General features: G+C 31.8%; 4 protein-coding genes across 13 annotated transcripts; 2 read left to right on the top strand and 2 right to left on the bottom strand.

Moving 5' to 3' along the window:
* Positions 1 to 805: 805 nt before the first annotated feature.
* Positions 806 to 12060, bottom strand: LOC137830076 (uncharacterized). Of its 10 annotated transcripts, none has more exons than XR_011084143.1 (8): positions 11568 to 12060; positions 11314 to 11429; positions 8759 to 9167; positions 7795 to 7889; positions 7627 to 7714; positions 4158 to 4316; positions 3795 to 4042; positions 806 to 1056 (listed from the first exon to the last, which is right to left on the bottom strand). XR_011084143.1 is itself a non-coding variant. In XM_068637192.1 (4 exons), exons 1-3 carry the CDS (start codon positions 11673 to 11675, stop codon positions 8804 to 8806), a joined length of 588 nt encoding a protein of 195 aa, XP_068493293.1. In that variant the 5' UTR covers positions 11676 to 12060; the 3' UTR covers positions 7264 to 7714; positions 8759 to 8803. The 10 variants fall into 10 exon arrangements, 2 of the variants coding, with proteins under 2 accessions (XP_068493293.1, XP_068493292.1); XR_011084144.1 differs by having other exon boundaries at positions 7795 to 7885; XR_011084146.1 differs by having other exon boundaries at positions 7795 to 7865.
* Positions 12061 to 12131: 71 nt separating this feature from the next.
* LOC137830075 (RNA pseudouridine synthase 1) lies at positions 12132 to 13503 on the top strand. Its single transcript, XM_068637189.1, has one exon. The coding sequence runs from the start codon at positions 12132 to 12134 to the stop codon at positions 13077 to 13079; it is 948 nt and encodes a 315-aa protein (XP_068493290.1). The 3' UTR covers positions 13080 to 13503.
* A 4022-nt stretch (positions 13504 to 17525) lies between these two features.
* LOC137830074 (calreticulin) lies at positions 17526 to 21002 on the top strand. Its single transcript, XM_068637188.1, has 14 exons — positions 17526 to 17906; positions 18552 to 18659; positions 18769 to 18961; positions 19055 to 19313; positions 19399 to 19455; positions 19543 to 19590; positions 19672 to 19758; positions 19857 to 19914; positions 20017 to 20084; positions 20171 to 20266; positions 20357 to 20404; positions 20510 to 20539; positions 20621 to 20713; positions 20805 to 21002. Exons 1-14 carry the CDS (start codon positions 17801 to 17803, stop codon positions 20814 to 20816), a joined length of 1263 nt encoding a protein of 420 aa, XP_068493289.1. The 5' UTR covers positions 17526 to 17800; the 3' UTR covers positions 20817 to 21002.
* Positions 21003 to 23581: 2579 nt separating this feature from the next.
* Positions 23582 to 24556, bottom strand: LOC137830073 (universal stress protein A-like protein). The gene is made up of 4 exons (XM_068637187.1): positions 24304 to 24556; positions 24111 to 24217; positions 23912 to 24024; positions 23582 to 23802 (listed from the first exon to the last, which is right to left on the bottom strand). The coding sequence occupies exons 1-4, from the start codon at positions 24470 to 24472 to the stop codon at positions 23706 to 23708; spliced, it is 486 nt and encodes a 161-aa protein (XP_068493288.1). The 5' UTR covers positions 24473 to 24556; the 3' UTR covers positions 23582 to 23705.
* Between the last annotated feature and the right edge of the window lie 549 nt (positions 24557 to 25105).

Here is a 25105-nt window from a genome sequence, read left to right as displayed (position 1 = left end):
TACGTGGATACCACCTTCACCTTCACCTTCCTTAATTACATATACGTTCCTTTAAGTTTTATAAACAAAAACGCATGTGACAGTTTTTTCACGTAGAAAATCTAATGTCACTCAAATTCCCATTGTCCTATAGAATCCAAAAGCCATCACATTCTGCGATGTCATGCTACCATGGCAGTGGATAGAGATAACAAAAAAAAGGTTTTGAACTACCTTGCGTCATGTTACATTTATAAAATAATTAGCATAAAGTTTGTGATTAGTGTTCTAGAAAAGATGTGTGTATTTGGGAATGTGTTATATATCCTCAAAGTTTATGTTTATGACAAATACCTCTGATGTGTTCCAATAAAAGGTGTTGGAACTAAACCTATTAGTAGTTTATAATTGTCTCGTCGTTATCTACTTCTAAATAATAAAGTTTGGCCAACCACACAATATCGAAAGTCTACCATACTCCAACTTAATTTGGCTACTAAACTTAATAAAGATAAAAAAAAGTAGATTTATTATAATACTCAATAATGCTTTGTATATATATATTAAGGTGGTCCTTTGATTTAGGCTATCTTTCGTTAATAGACATTAGATATATATTAAAAATATTATATCCTTTTATCAACAGAGGACCACCAATAATTTCATAATGTTTTGTTTGGATTGTGGAGTTGATTTTAGAGTGGAAAAGAATGGATTGGAAGAAAAAAAAAAGAAGAAAGTAATGTTCTTTGGATTAAGGAAAAGATAATGAAAAATAAGAAAAATAAAGAAAAACTTTATAAAATTGTAAATGACGTGATAGGTGTAATTGAAAAGTTTAATTTTTTTTAATTGATAAAAAAAATCAAAATTACAATTTTGTACAAAGATAAATCTTTGCGCCAACAGTAGAAAAAAAGAGAGTAAATTGTTAGTCAATTTGATATTTTCACACAACACATGTGGTTTTTCCCTTGTTTCGTTGCATGTGAGGGAGGATGAGATATACTTGCTTCCACACTTTTCCTTGCTTTCTTTTCATTGCAAATCAGGTGATACATACGCCCTTATTACATCCTGCAAATTCATGAACCAAACACACTGTAAATAAGTGAAGAGGGTGTATCCAAATGTACTCATTAATTAAATTTTGTAGTCAGCTATTTAAGTTGTGATTAACAAGTGTGTTTTTTTATTTAGGGAAAAATACTAACCATTAAACACTCATTGTTCTTATATAGATCTAGAAAGTGTCTTCTATTTAATGGATTTGTACTCATGTGTAGGTTATTTCGAGGATATCAGTTGCTTGTTTTCAGGGTCTCAGTTAGGATGTGAGAGGTACTTGCAAAAAATGTTATGATGCTCAAGTCAGTATTTAGCAGTTGAAGTATTATAAAAACATATCTTTCATCAATTGACATTCACATATTTATAAAAGCGAGTGAGAGCACTATTCACATTTAACCTAGATTATCACGACTTTTTAGGTTAATCTCATTTTAGTCTAACAATATGAATTAATTAGAGTTTATTAATTAGTTTTTAATCTTATTAACTCATTTGTTGTTTTAGGTTACTGAAATCTCGGCCTAAATATGACATTGGTCGACCATCTCAACTATGTATAGTGCAACCCTTCAAAAATTTAAAAGTAAAATTACTTATTGAAATTGTAACAAAATATACCTCTATACAATGCAACTGACATTTCTTTTTCTATCACTTCTTAATTAATATCTTTAGGATCAAACACATATTTTATAATCATAGTCTATTATAAAGTTTATTAATAGAAATGCTAAGTAATGCATTAATTGACTTACTAACAATATAAGACATGTTAGTTATTGGCAAAAAAAATAAAATTTCTTGAATTATATAAGTGATGGTATTAAATATAATTACCACTTAAATCCTTTCATTTTTAGATATTTTTAATATAAATTAAAATTTAGAGTATATAATCAATTAAAAATAATTTAACTTCTTTTTTATTAGTTATAATTACCTATATATTTGTCTCTTATATAAAGGATTATAAGTTTTATTTTGAGAGATATTATTTTTAATATGTTGCTATAAAAGCAGCATGTTGTAAAACTTTTAAAGTACACCAAGATTAGGTTTTCTAGGGAAGTCTTGGAGAGAGGTATACACATTATGTGTTGAGTCACATTAAACTCATTGTTTCTCTCATATTTTTATTGCTTTCTTCCTAACATTCTCATGTGTGGTTAGTTGTGGGAGGTATGATAGAGATAACTCAGATATATGTTAACAGATATTTGAAATGATGAGATGAAAGAAAACACTTAAGAAGTTCACATGGAGTATTTCATAATTTTTCACATGAGTTTTGTTAGAGACTCTCTTGTCTCTATTTTTTAGTTGCGTTTTGGGTATGAGTGAGAATAAATAACTTATGTAAATTTAGGTTTTTTTTTTCTTTTTTTAATTTATTTGAATATATTTAAAATTTAATATATTTGTATGTAATTAATAATCTTTTTAATAACTTTAATATTTGATTTGTGGAGTGTAGATTGATATCTATCCAACCATTTGTAATTTTTTATTTATTTATGTTTACCATGACAAATTTATCTTTATCATGATGATAGATGAACTTTGATCCAATATTATGTCTAATTCTGTACTATAAATCTTTGATAATGATTTATGAAGGAAGATAACTCAAACAAAAAAATTATAAATAAATAGCTTTTCATAATTTGAGAATCTTCAATTGAGTCCTTATTAAAAATAAATTTTATTTTATTAAATGTCTAAAATCTTTATATATTTTTTAATTAAGTCTTAAGTCAATAATTCGAGGGTTTTTTGATTTTGCAATTTAAAGCAGATCATCACAAACATTTAAACAATAAAATATGAAATTCTGAAACCCTAATCATCTTTACCAATGTCATTCTTTCATTTCCCCCACATGGTTGCTTTTTATTTTAATATTTAATTTATAAAATAAAGTTATTTTTTTATAAAGATAATTAAGTTTTAGAACTTTATTTTTCTTATTATTCGAGTTCTTAATATTTTGTTTGAGATTTAAATGTAAACTTAAATGATCATATCACTCTAAAATGCTTAAATTTATGAAATATTTAAAATTTAATTAAATTAATTTTTTTATTTTCCATATTGTGACACATGTAATGACAATGTAAAGTAACAACCATGTCATCCCAATTAAGAATAAAATTAAATGACAAACATATAATTGAAAATTATAAAAAATTTATGTAGTAAATATAACAATTTTTTTTTAGTGAAAATAAATTGAAAATACACAAATTTATCAAAAAATATTATAACTTAATAAGCCTAAGTTTTTTATAGGTGAATTTCAGATATTTTGGAATAAGATAGAAATTTTCGGCTAACTCTTAATTTTTTTTATTTTATCTTTAATGTGTTTTTGTATATTCCTTTCTCTTCTTGATATAGAACAAATAATTGATGAGCATTAAAATGTGAATTTAGTAAGAATGTTTTAGTTTCATATAAGCTATTTACATAAAAAAAAAAAAAAACTAAAACCTGAAAGAAAAAAATTCTAAACTCAAGTATAAATTTGGTCAAAATAATAGATCTTTTCTGTTCAAGTTAAATAAAAAACAAACACATATTTACTTCAATCCAGATCGATAAGGTAACAAGCATACTTATTTCACTTCAATTAGGTAGTTTTCTATTTTATTTCATCATAAATCATGACATCAACTCAGTTTAAATTTTCACTTTTCATTTATTTTTAATTTAATAGTGTATTTGTATAGACAAAGTGAACTTACATAGTATTTAGAACTGGTTGTACAATTGTTGACATGTCGGTCAGCTAATCGCTCCCTCCTCCTTCCTTCAAATCTCCTTTCTCTTTAGTCGTTAGTGATCGATCGAGGTTGACTTGAAAAATGTACTTCGATGATAAAGTAAGTATTTTGTATTGAGAGTGCATAGTGAAAATTGAATTGAAAGCGTACCTTACATTTGTAAATGATTTATAGTGTTTAGTCATGCACCTTTTTATGATGGACCGAATCTATCAAATATATGTGTTAACTTATTTTTGACATGATCCGTGATTTATAGGAGTATATTTGTATATTTGGAGAATATCTTTAATAAATCAATATCATTCACTAAATCAATGTTACCTGATTTCTCAAGAGTGTCACTCGAATTCGGTAGGACATGATCATTATTCGTAGGGAGTCTCCATAGTTGTCATTGTTGTCATTTATTGAACGCCTTTAATGTATATTAATGTAGTTGATCGGTCACCAAAACCGAGTGACTGACTAGTCCGGTATCAACTGGTACAAATAATAAAATGTTAATTATTTTTTAAAATGAAAGGTAATAATAATGAAGTGTTACTTTGCAGGAAGTAACCTGATCAATTGTTCATCCATTAACTAATACATTAAAAAAAAAGTATTCTGCATAGACGTATTTGAGGATAGGCTATTTAATATGCTGATTTTCTTGCAGAATAATATGAATATATGACAAAGAGAACATAACCCCAATATATGCTACAACTCAATCATCAACTACTTCCTCCATCTCCAAGCCTTAGACCAAATACTCTAGCTTAATCCAATAGTTTTATATAAAATATTCTCATATTTTGTTCGCAATTTCCATTAACTTATTAACTTTACTTTAAAATTAAGAAATATTATTTTGTTACAAACCACAACAGAATGTTTGAATAACATTGTTTTTAGTTCTCTATACTTGGAAAAGAAATATTAAGCCGCCATATATTTTTTTTTATAAATATTATGTTCATATGAGCACAATGTCTGAGTAATCTTAAAGATATGTAGACTATTTGATAATGTGGATTAAACTATTGACTACAAATATGATGTGCAGGTTGAGCCTATGCATCTAATGGATTTGGTAGCTAAGTGTTACTATGAGTCACAAAAACTGGTGTGGGAAATATTACTTCATAGTATGATGCACAAAATTCAAATTCCAGAGGAATTCTACAAATTGAGGTATTCCTTTCTACCTGTTAGTCTAATTATCATTTTACATGCAAAGTTTAGTAAAATGGATTTTTACAATCAGTTTTGAGGAATAAGACAGTGAATTTTGTAGATTCTAATGCAAATCATTATCGTATTTATGATAAGTGCTATTTTTTAAATGGCTGTTTTATTTTAACGATTATCAATATATATAACAGTCATTCATTGAAGAGTGCCAAATTCTTTTTAATTGTTTTATACAAAAGGGTATATGATAAAGAAGTATATTAGAGAGGTTAAAGTATACAAAATGGGTCTACATCTTTTTCAAGCAAATTAAAGATGAACTCTACATTCTATTCCAGCAAAAACTTCGTTCATTCTAAAACAAGTCTAATTATTTAAAATTAAAACTAAGAAGTATAATTTTTAAAATCAATGTTTAATATTAGATCAGATATATGACTCAACAAGGGTAAAAATAAATTTTGAAAATACTCCAATTCAAGTTAAATAAATATGAACCATTTTAAATTGGTAAATAAAAAAATGTTAGCTATATTTCTTATTACTTTTCTATTTTAAGTGGTATTTTTATTGTTTATTATTTTTATACCAGTTCTCCCCCATGAAAGAGTCTTACAAGCTTAAAAGTGTGAAAATGCACGACTTCAAATTTTATTGTGTGCTAATATTTTTTTTATTAGCTGCTATTGTCATACATACTTTAATGCCAAAGCAATACGAATTAAAAGAAAAACCTTTTTTGCCACAAATTGATAAAGTGCCATCATTCTTTCACTGATCCAACAAAGAACCATCCCAAGACTTCACTTGCGGCCAGGCTTAGAATATTGGTGAATATTTTTACACTGAACATTTTCTTAATTAACTTCTTATTTAATATTTCAATATTTTTTTTTCTCTGATTGTTCTTATATAGGTCAAGAATATTTCTTATAGTAAGTGCTCCTTCATGTAGAGGTATGATGGGTCTCAGTCTTCACCAATCGATCAAGGAAGGGAGAGTAGAGATTTTTCAATGCCTAAATCAATTTTTGACATCCAATGGTTAAGAGTAATAAATGCTATTAAACACATATCTTAGTCTAGATATGGTCAACTTATTTATAAAGAACCCTCCTACTAATAGACATGAATTAGCACAAATTATGTGATTAATTTCCATATTAGTTTGATACTAAATTCGACTTCTTAACTAATATCATACTTAACTTTTGTCTTTTGAATGCTTAGATGTATTCGTCAAAGTAGTTAACCTATTTCAGGACTGTCTTAGTATCGCCTACAACATCTCACATTATGTAGTATAGTAATCATTTTTTTATTTGACTCATGAACAATATCTTGAATTTGATCCCGGAGTTCTTTACCAACACTATGTGAATATAATGAAATGTGATAGTCGATTGTTGGAATTGAGTCAAACACCTTTTTCCTAGTTCAAATTCTGCTTATTTTGATTCACATATAGATAAAAGGAGAAGACCCTTTTCTTTTAGACATAATCTGCATGGAAATGGATCGGGTATCAACCACACCACATTTCTATTGTTAGCAAAGTGTGCTTATCGCAACATGATAAATCAAAATCATGATACTATTTTTGTAATAATGTAGTTGAGACCATCAATGATCAAATGCCTTTCCAAGGTCCAAAGTGAACTTCTTGGAATCGAGTTGTGACACTTTACCTTCAAAAGAGTCTTTTACCTAGTCACAATAACGACACCATGAGAGACTATTATATCCCCCACATTAAATTTGACACAAGGCATATTGTCAACTCAAGCAAATGTATTGGCTTATCTATTTTCCAATGCAGGTCTGTTCAACAATACCAAAACAGATTATTGGATTCATATTCAAGTGATATCAATTTCAACAACATGCATGGGGATGCTTGGCATGATGGTCAACAGTGCTGGTTCTACCCAGAAGAGCAATTGCTACCATAAAATATTTTTTTACACAATTGTTTACTTGTTTTTTTGGAGAGATATTGTTATTTAATTTCCATGAAACATTTTGGTTTATGAGACTTTTGGTTAAACTGAAAAAAGATTTATAATCTTTTTAATTTATGCACGTGATTTTTTTAAATTATAGCCCATACAATGCATTTTAAAATTTTCTAAAAAATATAAACATAAATATTTACGTAGCACAATTAAATACAAAAATAGTGGAAGATTAAAAAATAACCCCTTGTCACTTTTTTTTATGGTGGTGTGTACAATGATTGAATTAGTATTAATAATATTAAAAGAAAAATAATCTAATTTTATAATAGTAGCACAGTTAACACTTTACAACAGTAAAAACTAAAAAATCAAAAGCATACATATTATCATATAAGTTTCCTACCATACCCTGGATTGTTTTAGGAGAAACATTGACTATGAAACTCAGTAAAGTAGAAGTTCTATATAGATAGATAGAGTTATAAGCTGAATTCATCTATAATTTTTTTTATCTTCAGTAAATCATGGGTTCTGTTTTTTAATGTTTTGATAAAATAAGTGGATCCTAGGTACATCTGATTCCATAATGATCAGATCAAGTTAGATGAAAGAAATCTTCCATTCCAACTAGATAGGTTGAAGCTGGAGGCACTCACCTTCGTTCATTTGTAAGACTAAAAAATGAACAGTTTCCTTTGTTGCTAAAGAACCCCTAGGGGTATTCCAAAGTATTTGCATCTGTACCTATATAAGAAAACAACGAGTGAGGTGTTCGGATATTAATTTTCAATGTTAAAATAGTATATTGAGCCACTAACACTAACCATAGTAATAATTGTCACGGAAGTATCTTTGCTAAAGCAATTGCGGAGCTTGTAGTTGTAGGCATCCCGTGCTCCAAAAGCAAAAATAATGCTTTCTTGATAAATAAGCCAATATGATTAGACGCTCTACAATTTATATTTACCTTAATTTCATAAATTCTTAAGAGAATTCAATTGTTAATGAAGCCATGTAACTCAAAGGTAGTCTTTTGATTTACATTAGAACATACACTCTAAATTTTATAATTTACTTACTGCATCAATTACAAAAAACACTCTTCTAATGAACCACATTTTAATCTTCTAAATTTAATTAAAAAATGTTTTAACAGCGTACCAAATCTTTAGTTTAAAACCTTCCTTATTGTCTCTTTTTTATTTTCCACCACTTGACTATATACTTAAACTAAAACGCAACCAAAACAGATCATTATCATCAGCAAATGTCGATGTAATAATGAATGAAAAAGCTAATGTGGAAGTCAATATGTACACAGTCACAAACAATGCAGTTAATAAAGGATGATTGTTCATAATAACACAGTCTAAGTCTTATTCAATTTATGAAAACAGTTAAAAGTTACTTAAGAAAATATATAACCAACAAGTTTTTTCAAATTGAATGGGTTTTTTGAGCTGCAAATGATTTTTAGCCAGAAAATTTTAACTGCTTTAGGGCAATTGAATTCTGTTGTAAGATTAAATGCAAAACAAGAGAGCTTCAACCTAAAGGCATATACCATGATACACACATTGTAATACCCATATCTCCTCTATCAACCTTCACAAGATTAAATATAAAAAAATCAGTCAATCAAAAACAGACATTTTAAGTTTCATGAATCATTTTCATCAATTGTTGGTATAGCATACACAATGACTGCTGCATAATACACAACTTTCAGTGCCAAAATTCATCCAAACTGCAGTGAAGTTCTACAAAGTGTCAATATAATATATTTACCAGATTTGATCACTTCAGTTACAAAACGATTGTCGAATTTGCAACTCAAGTCTTTGAAATTGATAGAGGTGATTTGCCAGAACCTTCCAATACTGCTGCAGGATCAGAGAACCTGGTTGCAGTTTCGTCTGGTCCTTCCAAATTTATTTCACTGAAGCTTCTTTTCTTTGACGGAGTATTTGTATTTGTGCTTTCATTTTCCTTCTGCTTTCCCTTGCCTTTTTCTTTTTTGTTGCCAGCCTCCTTTTCAGATTGCGGTTCTCCATTAGGAAGTGGAAACAATGGAGGCTCCTGGCCACTCAATCGACAAAACACTCTCTCAACAGTTTCACTTATCTCTTTTCCCAGGCCATTATTGTCTACAATTAAATCCCAAACTGATTTTGAGGCTTTTTCAAGTACAGAAGCTCTGCATGAAATAAACATTGATGTAAGAAAAAGACAGAAGGAGCTCGTGTGAACCTTTTCTTTCTGGCGTAACAGCGGTACGTAAAAAAAAAAAAAAAGATTACGCCAGTGAACAAAGTATGCATAGCAATATGTTTGAATAAAAAGATATACAATGATAATCATGAAGATACAATCCTAATGGAATAATCACTTCTAACAATGTAAGAATTCTTCCAAAGCCTGCATGTAACATCTACAAGAAAACACAAGGAAATGGTTATTTAGGAATAAGAGCGACTAGTACAACCAAGTAGCTGTGCATTGAGGAACCCTGCTTATATATTGTTTGAACATATCCAATTCCAAACACACAGCTTCTACTTCCAAACGTGCAAAATTGTTGTGGGGCAGGGTATAAAAGGTTAGTACCAGAAATGAGTAAATCCCTGCAGCAATCCTCTGAAAATTAAAAACCACCACTTTGGTTTGGGCTGCTAAAGAATTTTGACATTAACTTTGACCCACAACAATAAAAAGCAATATCAATTATAAGAAAATTGACATTAATTTAGTTACTCAATCTCACAGTCTATACACAGATGAAAAAATGATGATTTTGATGCAAATACATTGTTCCTTAATAACAGGAAGGGTTCAAATTTAAAAGGTCCTCCTTTGGCTTGGTTTCAGATCTCATTTGCACATAACATTTTTCCTAAACATTGTTATCCTACATCAATGTGGAGATTACCGCCAAGAACCAAATTTGAGCATGCAAATCTAGGCATTGGCAGCAACATTGGTGCAAATTATGCAAGAGGTAAGAAGCCTGCATAGAGATCAGGTTGGATCTTATGAAGAGATTTCAAAAGGTGGCTACAAGTCTACACACCTTTGGACTTCGAAGTTTGGTAATCTAACCCAATGTGTGATAGACAACATAAAACCACTGAGGTAGAAGAAACTTAAATTTTCAACATGAACCAGCTTACTTAAAACAGAAAATATGGTCCAGTCAACAAGTTACCCGACAAGTGGAATGTGTTATGCCATATAGTGTTGGAAAATTACTGATCTTTGAGAAGATTTACGCCAATGCTATGGATAATTTCATAGTAAAGTGATAAATTTGAAAACTACTAAATATTCCAGAATGATCACACCATATTTGTAGGATTTGCTCACTTGCATTCAAAATTATTCCACTATTTAAATGTTAAGTAAAATAACATCATGCAAGCAGAATAGATCCTGCTGTACAAAACTTGGAAAACAAGTCAGGAGTTGGGACAGAATTTGAACTTCTTCAAATATTTGATCTATTCTATTCCAACAAAACAAATTTATTCATCCCCTTTGCGTATTGGTCGTCACTAATTTGCAGATTGGTTGGGTTCAGGAAGCTACAGAGTATTAGAACGGTCAACAATGAACAAAGAACACAGCATAGTACATGCTAGTAAATAGTGTGAAGAATCAATAAGAATAGAGAGAATGGAGAAACAAGAATAAAGTGAAGAAGGAAACCGACCAGAGATGGAAGAAAAGGAAAAGCTAGTTGTGGCTTTATACATCCACAGATATTGAAATTTAAATTGATTTTAAGTTTAAATTGACATAGCATTGAGGATTAAATAAGGGTCACCTTTTCAGTTTTTGACAATCATTCCTTGCAAGGAATAAATTAAAAGTTGATAGCCAACGGTAGAGTCAGGTTAGGAGAAATAATAACATCCCATGATATAGTTATATGTAAATGTTTTTTGAAATGTACCTTAAAATGCATATAACAAAAAATAGATATAATGTAATATCGATTTAATATAAATCTATGCGTTATATGGTATCTTGCGTTACTTTTTATTCATAATATGCGATTTGTAATTTTTAATTTGCCGATAATCATATTAAAATGTATTGCAGACCCTAGCATATTTCCTATTTTCATGTGTAGCGAGAGTATTGTTCATATTGGTTAATGCAGCAGTGCTACAGTGGCAGCTGCACTTTATTAATTATACTTGTCTTTTAGTTTAATTTTGGAATACTGACAGGACTTATCGTAAGTGCATAGATTTGATTTAAGTTCTATATAAGAATAGTTCAATGACCATCAGCCTCTAACAGAATCAAGAGTATAGAATATTTAGGTTCATATCACTTACTCAAGTTCTTGCCGAAGAGCATCAAAGAGCTCTCTTTTAGTCTGCTTTTCAGCACCAGGGGTGTTAAGAACCTTACTCTGCTCAGCCATCTTTATAGTAGTACTCTTCAATTCTTCCTGTTTGAAACCACACAAAACGATCACGCTAAAGGTCAGAGCAAATTGAAGAGAAATAGACAGGTAAAGACTCTATTAGAACTTACAAAAAAATACTACGAGGATTGGAAAAAAAAAAAAAACGAGTGTAGAAATTACATTGGCTTTGAGCTGGTTGATGATCTTCAATCTGAGGGCATCAATTGAGCCATCGTTCATCAGCGACTCCAACACATCTTCAGGAGTGATTACTGAGGAAGAAGCCATACGTAATTGTCCGCGCTGAACCGTAGCCGAAGCGAAAACGCGGAAGAATATCGATCTTCGTAAGAATCTCGGGTACGGGCAAATGTCGGCTTGAAAAGGCAGTAATACGAAGGACGGTTACAATTCTGAACTCTGAAAACCCTACTCTGCGGTTAATTTGAGGGAAGGAGAACAATCCTGGTGTCTGTAAACCCTAATACGATAAATGAAAGAGGAAGATGGTTGCGTAGACCAGTCACACAGTCCCCACCTCCTGATATATATAACCAGTATCTATAATTTTAAATAAAATTTATTAAATGGGAATTGAAACTGATTAAATTATTTTTTTATTAAAAAAGTTATTAGTTTAATAAATATTATTTTGTAAGAGACGATATTATATTACAATGATAAAAAGAAGTTGTAAACCATATTGGACGGAACCCTAGTGAGGGCCGGTACAATAATCCAATTATGCTCTCCTTCGACCCCAAACCTTTTGTCTTCTCCGCCGTAGCCATGTCAGGGTCAACCTCACACCACCCCGAACGGAAAACCCCCGTGGCCGCTGAGAATTACCCAGTGCCACTGTCCCCTCCGCTGCCCGCAATCTCTAAGCAAATGGAGCTCAGTAGAGCCATGACCGCTTCTTCAAACTCAAGCATATTTTCCCTCTCACCCTCCGACATTCTCTACCACGACGACCACCTCATCGCAGTCAACAAACACCATGGAATTTACTGCGAGACCCTCCTTTCCTCCCTCGCTTCCCAATCGCACGAGCTTCACCTCGCTAATCGACTCGACCGTGACACCAGTGGCATATTGCTCCTAACCAAGGCGCACAAGGTGGCTGCTAAACTCGTCAAGGCCTTCACCGAACACAGAGTGAAGAAAACATACATTGCCCTATGCACCGGTTCTCCTCCCAATTGGGAACGGGTCACCGTCAGATCCGGTCACGGGAGGTCCAAGTTCGGCGCCTGGCGAGTCTACGCTGCTTCCGATGTGGGACGCACACTACCGGGTGGCTCGGCTGTCCGGTCCATGGAAACTTCCTTTGAGGTGTTGTCGGTAAACGGAAATGGCAGCTTGAGGGAGGTCTCCGATTCGGGCAACGAGGGAAATGTTTTGGTGGTTGAAGAAAAAGCGGTGAAAGAGGATGGTAATGAGAGTGAGATAGTGGTGAGAGCGTATCCTCGGAGTGGAAGAACGCACCAAATTCGCTTGCACTGTCAATACCTAGGGATTTCAATCATTGGGGATGTGAAATATGAAGGTGTATACGAGTGGAAAGGTACAACTCATCATGCACACCACCTTCATGCAGAAACCTTGTCCTTTGAGCATCCTGTTACTGGTGTGGACGTTATGCTACGTGCACCTCTCCCTCTATGGGCTACCCAGGCGTTTCAGCATTAATACCTGCTGTTTCGTTTATTTATCACATCTTCTAATCGTTTGAGGAAGATCAGGGTTGTGGGAACCCAATTCAATCAGTCAGGTCGAATACTAATGTAACCAAGTATGCTCACAATTTTGTTGCGGCTGAGAAATTTTAAGCTTTTTGCCGTGTGATTTCATGTTAACAATTGCTGTATTTTGTTTTGGGTGCCCTGCCTCTGTTTCTCCAAGGAATCACATTGATGTTTGATGGTATTGTGCAAAGTACCGGGTTTATTGCCATTAACTTTGTAATATTCATACGAAACCATTTGACTTGAGTATGTTTGCTAATGGGGATTTCTAGGTTTTTCAGGAATAGGCTTTGTTTTGATGGGGAACTCAGTTACTGAAAGGAATGATATTCATTTTATTATTTGAAATAAAGGAGAAGTGATCTGAATGTTAGGCTGATATAAATTATGTTTGTAGAAGTTAATTTTCTCGAACTCATTATACTTTTTTTCCAACTAAAAAAATATCGGTATTCTTGCTGTTTCTTCTTACTTAAAGATACCTTTGGAGTTGCAATTTAACAAAGTATAGTGATCTGAATGTTAGGCTGATATAAAAGACCTACTTTAGCAACTTCTTGATATGGCTTATACTGTTTTTACTTTCTGACTAGCTTCTAAAATAAACAAAAGTGCAAAAAATAATTCAATTTTGATTTTTATCTTGAAACTAAGCCGCTGTTTCTTAGCACATAAGGTTCTAGATATGTTTGGGATTGTATGCTTCTGCATTTGATGATTTCATCTTTTGTATGAAAGCATTAGAATTCTGCTGGTTTAATTATTGAATTGATTGTGCTTATTTGTCTAAACTTATATGCACCTTTTAAGGATCCAATAACTCGTACTATTATAAAATACTTACTATGGATTAACAGAACTATAAAGTAAATGTGATGTCTGTATTTGATTCATTGATTAGCAACAGTCCGACCAATCATTAATTATTGAAGTGTTAATGTTTTTTTTATTACAGTTTCTATATAACTTTTTAAGCATTGAACAACTTGATTAACAAAATATTTTGCAATGTTCACGGTTTTATATTTTGGGACAAAATTTTGAATTTGTCCTTGTTAAATTGAAAGATGGTATCTATTTTCCATGCAGAATTTATTTAAAGAAGTAGAATTGAAATGGCAAAAATCCTACTTAATAACCAAACTGCCAGTTCACTGATTAAAACAATTCAGTGAAAAAAATCTGTTTTTAAGTTCAAAACATCCAGTTTTGTAGATTGTGAGGGGCATGCCGATTCCTCCTTATTTTCCTCTGGTTTTAATACAACACAATTTCTAGACTTGTTATTGAAATTTACTATATTAGCTCAAAAAGCTTACTACAAAAAATCTAACTGTGGCATTTGAAAGGGGTGTTGAGAGAGAGGGCCTTCCACAACTTCTGTACCTGAAGCTGCACTGAGCGGAATTGTATTTGCCTCACTCAATGCCTAAATAAACATGTTTTTAAGTCCAAATCCATCGTTCAAAACAACTGCCTAGATTTTGATTTAACTTGTATAGATAGTGGGGAAAGTTGAACATGATATGCCTGAAGCATAAAACTAGTAAAATACCTCAAGTCAAGCCAAATTATTGTCTTGTATGGAAATCGGAATATGCTGTGTTTGTGCCTTTCTAACGGAGCATTGCTATTGGATCAGCAGTACTTGTCTCACTTGAGTTGTTTGGTGCTTTTATGTAAGCAGAACAGGCATCAAAACAGTGATTGGTTTTCATAGTGGGACAATGCTTCCAAACTTTTTTCAACCATGGTAATGAGTAGTGTTCAATGGTTGAAGAAGTTTGTAGGAAATTCAATTCTATTCCTGGACTTATACAAGGAAGATCAATATCTGATAATGCAGCTTGTGTTAAGGAGATGATCCTCCCAGTGCATTGGTTTACCACTTACTGTCGGAATATTCACTGGCTAGAGAATCTTGCTGGCTATCTCGTTACTGAGTTCTGTTTGTTCAATTCCAACTTTACATAATGTAAAATATAAGTAGAGTACAATAAAACCAAGCCAAGGTTAACCTAATTCCCTTGTGCACTCCACAATGGAACTCTCTAGAATCACAAATAACTGTGGCCTACAACACAAGATAGCAGAAACTATTATTTGCATTAGTTTTTTTAGGTCTAGAGTAGCTTGAAATCTAAGGATCATAATTTGACAAACAACAATAATAAACTGAATGCCGGCGTGACTAAAATCCAGCCATGAATAGGTGAAGTTTCTTATATTAGGCCTCTTTGGTTTTATTTTCTGTTCTCCTAGTGAACACGGTGTTTGCCGTTGTCATTATTGTTATTAACTTACCCCAACTACACGCATACTCTTTTCCATTCTACTTCTTCCACCTAAAAAAAAAGTCAAGAAGAAAAGAGTGTCACAGATTATTTATTATTTATGAATGTTATTAGATGAACTCATTGAATAAAATCTCTGATCCCTTCAATTTTACTATTTTTAATAAATTTCAAATCAATAACCTTTCTCAACTGTAATTGTTTATTATTTTTATTTGTATTCATTATTATTTTATGCGTGATTTTAAGTATGTGAATGCAGATTCATATACAACTGGTTTAAAATGTCAACTATGAACAAACTCCTTCGATCTTTCTTTTATTTGTTTGCCACTTCTTAATAGGTATAAACGGTAGTTAAACTTTAACTGAAATTTATTTGTAAAAAATATATTAAAAATAATTAGAAAAAGACAAAAAAAATAATAAATATATATTTTTAAAATAAAATAATTAATACTTCTAATAAAGAAAAAAATGTATAAAAAATTATTAAATTTCACTTTTGTCTTTTTAATCTTTTAATATTTTTTAGTTAGGTCCTTTTATTGTTTAAAAACCCAATATAAGTTGTTATTATGTTTTAAAAGAAATTCAAAATAATTATTTCATCATATTAAATGAAATGCTAAGAATGTGGCCTAAATATATTAAAAATGTTTAATTAGCCATTTTTAGTTTGAATATTAAAGAATTCAAATTACATATTTAATAAATTAGACATTTTGGTTCAACTACATGAAAGATATGTGATTTTTGTTATTCCATACTTTTTACCATGTCCCATAAGTTCTCGTATATGAACTATGATGTAGAATGCGTTGAGCAATAATTCCTATTAAATATTTTCAGTTATTTGTATTGGTATATTTAAATTACAATGTATTAACATATGCATGATTACAGATATATAATTTATAGCGGTAGAAGAATATTAAAGGATTAAGGATTAAATGGTAAACATTTTGCCAACTTAAACCAGAATAAATACAAATAAATATACATAAACTGAAAAATCAAAATTTTAATTTATTAGTGCTAATTTTAATATATATATATATATATATATATATATTAAATGCTTAAAACACAAATGATGAACACAAAGAACACTAAAACTAGTAATTTAAAAACTATAACAGAATACTTTTGTTAGAATTTTTTTAATGTTTAATAAAAATAGTAATAGAGTTATTAAGGTGTTTCATGACCATGAACTTAGACATGAAAGACTTGAAGTTAGTGTGCCGAAAGAGTTGCGGTTGTAACAGGTACATCTGAGTTTGGATTAGTTCCACCAGTGTTTGCTCAATGAAAAAAAATATATAAGGATGTTCATAGGTTGATACATTTGATGAAATTTAAGAAAAGGCAAATTGAATTAATATATTTTTTGTTTTAATTTTAGTTTTGCACAATTTTGTTGAAAATTTCCCGTTAAATAAAGATGAAGATAATTCGAATAAATAGATACAAATTTAATTTTACAAAATAATTTTATAAAATAAAATAAAAACTATGAGATAATATGAGAATTGATAATACTTTGAAGAAAATATATAAGATCTCAAACTTTCTAAAGATAACCTTGTGTTACCTTTTCAATTTTACTATTAAAAGTCATTATTATATAGATATAGATATCAAAATAGTTGAATAATAAAGTATTGTTTGTAATTTTTCCAGTTGTGGATATTATCTAATATCTCAAAATTCCTAGACATAATATTGGTAATACCTTCTCAATTTTACACTGAAAAGTCATAATTATATTAATTATACACATAAAGTGTAATAAAGTATGGTTTGTAATTGTCGATATAAAAACTGTTACGCCACATTATGGTACATAAAATCTTAAATATAAAAATATATCTAAAATTAATACCTTAGGTTAATAGTATTATTTAATTTAATACACGTTTCAAATTTTATATTAAATTTAAATCAAACTATATTTAATTTTTATGTGATCCTGATAAGTTAATTAAAATATAGAAGTAAATCAAATGGTTTCACACACGTGTGGTTGATTGTTTGGAATCAGGTGTCAAATCCACATTAACATAAAAGATGATGGCATTAAGGTAAATGCTTACAGGGATCCACTTAAGGTGAGCGACTCCATAGAGTCTGTATTTACCAATGGTAGTGTGCCACACTACATCAATGACAACAATAGATGACGTGTCATGATTCAATTGGTTTCGGTCTGCCAACTATTAGCCACGTAGGACTTAGCCACGTCAAATGCCAAATTTGCCCACTGCACTGAAAACCCAAAGCATAGTGGCCGCTATATAGAAGCTCACTCACTCACTAATCGAAGAAGCCTTCACATTCTTTCTACATCCCTAGCTCTGTTCCGTCGATGGCGATGGCGTTTAGGGTGCGAAACCCTGATCTCCGTTCTCTCATTCTTCTATCTCTCTTGACCATCGCTTCTGCCAAGGTCTTCTTCGAGGAGCGCTTCGAAGGTACACAATTTGATTCCTTCTATTCCTTTTCTCTCTCACTAGATCGCGTCCTCTGAATTTGTGTTTTCCATTCTGCATTGTTGTTTATCGAATTTGGAGTTTCTTGTTTGGAATCAAGTTACTTTTTTGGCGTTTGAGCCTCGATCTGAAACACTTTCATGGTTCGATTTGTGTTATGAGTTGTATGTCGAGTTCTGCCCGGGAATGTCATGGTTTGGAGTAGATCTGTTAGCGTCTATGCTACTTTCCTAGTTGTTCTAAATAAGCGTATTGTGCTGATGTTGTTTGCAAAGAGATTTAAGCATTAGCCTCGACGTTGTTCTCAAAATAGAATGGATAGACGAGGATAGCATGTGGCCTAACATTTTAGGTTAAATTTGAGATTTGATTCTGGATTAGTGTGTATACAGCAGTTACACCCCCACGACATGTTTGAATAAGTGATGGTAGTTATGTCCTTTATAAATTGCTAGCATTTGCTTTATGTATCTGATGACACATTGTCTATAAGATTACTTCAAGAGTCTGTGCACCTCTAAGGGTAGTACGTTTCCATGTTTCATCTGTATGTTTTTGTATTTTGTAATCTTAAATCTGCATTATCCAGTTTTCTAACTCGTGCGCATGTGTTTTGTGTTATGCCAGACGGATGGGAAAATCGGTGGGTTAAATCAGATTGGAAAAAAGATGAAAACCTGGCTGGGCAGTGGAATCACACCTCTGGTCAATGGAATGGAAACGCCAACGACAAAGGTGAACTAAATTACTATGTTGAACAGTCCTGTATTACTGTTGCTCGTGTTTACTTTTTGGCTAAAATTGACAATGAGGTGTGTTTGGTTGAATGGTGATATCATTTCAGGTATTCAAACCAGTGAAGATTACAGATTCTACGCCATTTCTGCTGAGTACCCTGAATTCAGCAACAAGGATAACACGCTAGTTTTCCAATTTTCTGTCAAGCACGAACAGAAGCTTGACTGTGGAGGTGGCTATATGAAGTTGCTAAGTGGGAGTGTTGATCAGAAGAAATTTGGTGGCGATACTCCTTACAGGTGATTCATATATCCCCGTTTGTTTTGTTACTCTTTCTTGATGGATGCTTTTGATATGATAGCTGACCTTTTGACATGTGTATTCTGTTGCAGTATAATGTTTGGACCAGATATCTGTGGTTACAGTACCAAGAAAGTGCATGCTATTTTGACCTACAATGACACAAACCACTTGATCAAGAAGGATGTTCCGTGTGAGACTGATCAACTAACTCATGTTTATACATTTATTCTCCGTCCAGATGCAACCTACACCATCCTTATTGATAATGTGGAGAAGCAATCTGGTAGTCTCTACTCTGATTGGGATCTTCTCCCTCCAAAGAAAATCAAGGATCCTGAAGCTAAAAAGGTACTTTTCTTTCCGAGTGTAAATTTAATTGTCGGACTTATTTTGATTTCACTATTGATAAATTCTAATTATGATATACTTACAGCCAGAAGATTGGGATGACAAAGAATATATTCCCGATCCCGAGGATAAGAAACCAGAGGTAATGTCTTTCCCAAAAGGCCTCGCGTCTCACCTCATATGAACTTTACGTGTGGTATATACTGACTTCTATATCTTGCATTTACAGGGGTATGACGACATCCCTAAAGAGATCCCAGATACCGAAGCCAAGAAGGTATTCTTTACTTTGTAGTTTCCTTTTGCTCTATATAACTCATTGTGCTTTAATTACTGATTATAATATTTGATGTTGTAGCCCGAAGATTGGGATGATGAGGAAGATGGTGAGTGGACACCCCCAACCATTCCCAACCCTGAGTACAAGGGCCCATGGAAGGCAAAGGTTTGTGGAAACATTCTTGTAATGCATTAAATATGACGTATTGCATCATGTTTGATAATGGATTTACTTTCTAACTTCACATTCTTACTTTTCTGCAGAAAATCAAGAACCCCAACTTCAAAGGAAAGTGGAAGGCACCAATTATTGACAACCCAGGTTAGAAAGCAATGGGGTTCATCATTGAACACAGTAGTAATATTTATATAGTAATTTGCATTACAAGATCAATATATTCATCACTTGAGTAACATGTATCAGATTTCAAGGACGACCCCAACCTCTATGTTTTCCCCAACTTGAAGTACGTGGGCATTGAATTGTGGCAGGTAACTTTTTATTTTAATTTAACGTCACTCTATTAGTTGATTATTTTCTATCTGAACTCTTACGAGCAGGCAATTTTATCTTACAGGTGAAATCTGGCACTTTGTTTGACAATGTCTTGATTACCGATGATATTGAATATGCTAAGCAACTGGCCGAAGAAACATGGGGCAAGCACAAGGATGTAAGCTCTTTCTATTCTCTAATCTTTTGGCCTAAAGTACACTGTTGGATGATATGATCCCCTTAATGGAATTGTGTTATTGTATTTTAGGCTGAGAAGACAGCATTTGAAGAGGCCGAGAAGAAGAGGGAAGAGGAGGTAAAAATGGATCCTGAAAAGCATCTTTGAAAAAAATGGTTGTTTATAAAATTTATTTGGAAGAAAGAAACTTTTCTTACTCCTATATTTTGATCTCTTGTACAGGAATCAAAGGAGGATCCAGTTGACTCTGATGTAAGTAGTAGAACTATTTTTTTTTGAAATTTTTGTCCATCAGTTGCTGTGATTCCGACGAAGTAAATGTTTTCTGTGTAGGCTGAGGATGATGATGAGGATAGTGATGAAGCTGGCAATGACTCCGATGGTGAATCAAAGACGGAAGCTGGGGAAGACAAGGAAGATGGTCATGTAGGTTTTTAATCAACTCAATATCTCTCACTTTAATCAAGATTGGCAGGAATGTGTTTTAATATTTTCTGTTCACGCCTTTGATATGCAGGATGAGCTCTAGGCAGTTTGCAAAACGGATGAGGATTTAGCGGAAAAGTCCTATCGTTTTCAGCCGTAGTGTTTTTTGTTGTTTTTTCTAGATAAGCAAACTGCTAGTAAGAGCTGGAGAGCTTTTGTTTCAATCTCATTTGACTATTTCACTGATTAGAGCAGACAAAAAAAAGTCTCTTTTGTTTCGATTTTCCAATTACGTTTCAAGTCTAATAGCATTTTACTTGTTTCTCTTTCTATAATATTATAATTAACTAATTCACATGAACCGTATTGATTTAGTAAGACAAAAAAAATATGATTAAAGTTATAAATTTGTCAGCTGACATACTTTCATAAGATACATACTTATCATTTGATCAGTTTGTAATTTTGTGGACTTTATCATTTCGAAGGTGCTGTTTTCCAGTAATTTTGAACATATTTTTACTTTATCACTAAAACGCCGCTGTCTTCCAATTTACTAATTTATACCTCCTTCAGACAATATGTTTTAAAAAATTAGTAAATATTTCTAATGAAAAGCTAAATGGTAAATATTGCAATCAAGAAGAGAAAATCCGTCCCGGCCCGCCCTTCTCGCCGATAGGTTTTACGTTAGTGCTTCAGCCATTTCCATCCATGCTTTTCCAGGCTGTCTGATGATCAGTGAAATTTTAAGTTTGAGAAGTGATTCCAACATTTAGTTGATATGAAATTTTTAAGACATTTTCTGCATTTACGTTTTCAGTATCAATACATGATGTAATTTTTAACACTTTTTCATCTCTTTACATTATCAGTCAATTCGTAAATTTATCAAATTCTCACTATGATATATTTTTATATAAATCTGATAATAACTTTAAATGTAAATCAAAATGATTCCAAAAATAAACCCACATTCTCTTTCTCTTTTATCTTCTGTTGAAAGACTCGATTCGATAATCATTTGAGGACTTGTTCCCAAAACGGAGGACTTGTTCCGCATTTATAAGTGATAAAGGTTACAACTTCTAAAACTTTATCATTTAATAAAACGGTTGTACTTATTAACGGAACGGACCGTTCAGCGTATAATAAATAAGTTCAGGCACTATTTTATCAAATGATTCTATGTTGATTTTGTGTTATAGGTACGGTATTTAATTATATGTTCAGATGCTATCAATAATTAAGTTAAGGAATATTTAAATGTGCTTTAATTATATTAACTTAAACCATCATATTACATTATTGTTTTATATAGACACACATCACTTACTCAAGCCCTACCAATACACAACTTGAGCAAGCAACTACACCAATTTTGAGCCAATTATACGTACTTTCTAACAATTTCATCTAATATCACTTTCTAATTTTTCCAACCATTCTCAAAAGGAAAATTATTTTACAATCTCAATAGCAAAACACACTCATTTGACAATCCCTAAAATAATACAACAATATTTTAAATTAAAAAATAAAATAAATATAATTAAAATATTAATTTAATGGATTGTTAAGTGGGTGCATTTAATGTGTGTGAATGTATAGCACCCTTCTCAAAATCACCATCATCAACACAATTATAATTAATTTGTAACAAAATTTTCAAACCAACACCACGATATGAACATAGGAGAATTAACACCCCCAATTACATTGAGCCCTCCTTTGCAATTTTGAGTATGTAGAAGATGTTGATTCTGACATTTGGCTGGCCACAAAAATGGGGAACAAGAAATATCTTAAAATTAGGGAAATGACTTTAATTTTTTAGATAAAATAGAATAAGTTAGGATCCAGCAGTAATATATGTTTTAAACATGTCTTAATGCCTTGAAGAACGGCTTCGGCGTAATGAAGTAGTAGATTATAGAATTTCATGAGTGACTAATGAAGGAGCTCAGGTGTTTTTTATAACTGATTTTGCCTAACTAAAGCTCCTAATCATTCAAGAGCCCTACATTGATTTTCCTCTAAAATATTCATTCACATTATATGGATTCCCATGCACAAATTATCATCTCAACAATAGGGCTCCCATTATTGTAGTTTTTTAGTTTAAAGTTCAAAAATTGAAACAAATTTTCAATTTTATAACTTAATAGTTTCATTCATTTTTTCCAAAATTCAAATTTTAATGTCAAATCTTAAATCCAGGTCACACTATCACTTTTCCTTTTCTTAATTCAAACTAAAGTGCGGATAAGAGGGGAGACATTATTGACAGTGATGATAAGTATGTGGGTAGCAACATATTACTAGGACCCATAACATAACCAATAACAATTACTTCCCTCCTTATCATTTTATGACTCATTTTAGTTTTTCTTAACAATTTTTAAAGTTAATTATCATCAATTTCTTTTAACAATTACAATTTTATTTAAATAAATAAATATTTACACCAGACATTTTTTTTTTATTAACCGTAAATTAACAAGGTGAGAGGAAGAATATTGTTTAAAAGTAATTAGTGTCTTGTAAACTGTACAAACTAATTAAAATTGTAAAGTAAAGATCACAAAAATAAAGGAAAAGAAAAAGGAGAGTGTTATAAAATTAGAAGTAAATTGCTGAATCTAACAGTTTTTTTTATATTTTAGCATCTGAAATAGAACAGAGTGACGACATGAATGAGAGATTCATTGTGCGATTTAAATGGATAGATTAAACATTTTATTTTCTTAATTAACTTTCACTTTATCTTGATTTATCAGAATCAACCAATATTCTATACTACATGATGGAGTATAATTTGTATAAAGTAATTGAGATGAGTCATAAGACTTTTGAATAGAATAAAAGTAAGAAAAATCACAAGGCATGAATATATTTCCTGTGGAGGAGGAACAAACAAAAACACAGAACCCAAATGACAGAAAAGTAAATTATGTACAGAAAAAGAAGCTGGGAAAGATGAAAATATGATTCAGACGTTTCCAGCGGTTGATTTTGGCTTCTTCACAATCAAAACTGGGCACTTCACGGTCTGTGCACAGTGATTACTAACACTTCCAAGGAAAGTCCTGCCACCATTTTTTTTACATCCAAAGTTGATCAGCTAAATCTACAATTCACATATAAAGGACTAATCCAACACTTCAATTTTCTCAAAAGGGTAGTTTGTGGACTCACCTCTTGATCAGACCATAGCCATGGCTTCCCATCACCAACACATCAGCACCCAACTTTTGAGCCATATCACAAATCACTTCCCTCGGATCGCCATTCTCTATCCTCGTCTCCACCTTAATTAACCACATCACCCGTTCATTAACAATCACAAAACCAAAATAACCCAACATCATGCTAAATAGTTCATATAAGATGCTACTTTTTCAACATTGTTGCACAGTTTCTTGGCTTTCTCCAAGACAGAATCGGCCACTCTCAGCACATAGCTCTCCATGGCCGCAGTTACCTCAGAGGAAAACAAATACCCTAAAAATTGAGAAACACGACACATAATTAGTTAGTTAATGAACACAAACAAAAAGATAAGGTGTTAGTCCTATGTATGATTATACCTGTTCCATCGAAGGCAGAATAAACGACACGAGGGGATTTGACGTAGAGAAGAATAAGGGTGTCTTTGGAATTTTGAAAAACAAGGTTTTTGAGGCACCATGAGAGAGCGTGCATGCTCTCCTCGCCTTCATCGACTGCCACCAGGATCCGGCGTCCTTCTTCTGCCATGTCAGCCGTTGATTGGAAAAGCTTTGAGATCACGAAAAGGTTCGACTAAGGATAATTATAAAGTAGTTATAAGAAGAGTGAGTCATATAAATGTGTGATATGTGTCTATTTATATAATATAATTTCCTTTTCAGTTTGCCACGTGTCCTTATGAAATGGTGAGTTGGACTTTTACTGAATCTATTGGCGGATCTGGTTTGGGTTTCTGGTATTTCAACACAGTGGGCCTTATATCCACCACTTCTTCACAATTCTCACCATTCTCACTCCTCAGATTCTTCTCCCTTCCCTGACAAGCCCACTGAATTCTAAAACCATGTAATGATTTTACTATGTTTTATTATAAATTATAGTATTAAACATTTAGGGTTTGTTACTAAACATTTACATTTACAATAGATTCAATTCATTATTGTGGAGTCGAATGAGTCAATCATTTAACACATCTTGTAAAATATTGTGATACTTTGAGAAATCAGCTCATACTAATTTTTGAAGATATCTCTCAGATATAGTCAATAAATCAAATAGTCTATTATCAAATACTATAAATAAATCTTTTACCTAAAATAAAGATCAGTTTCACATCAAACACTCTCAATACACAGAATACTTTATCATCGGATAACGTAT

The sequence above is a fragment of the Phaseolus vulgaris genome, chromosome 7 (genome assembly GCF_000499845.2).
Source record: "Phaseolus vulgaris cultivar G19833 chromosome 7, P. vulgaris v2.0, whole genome shotgun sequence".
NCBI lineage: Eukaryota > Viridiplantae > Streptophyta > Magnoliopsida > Fabales > Fabaceae > Phaseolus > Phaseolus vulgaris.
This window is presented reverse-complemented; position numbering and strand designations above follow the sequence as displayed.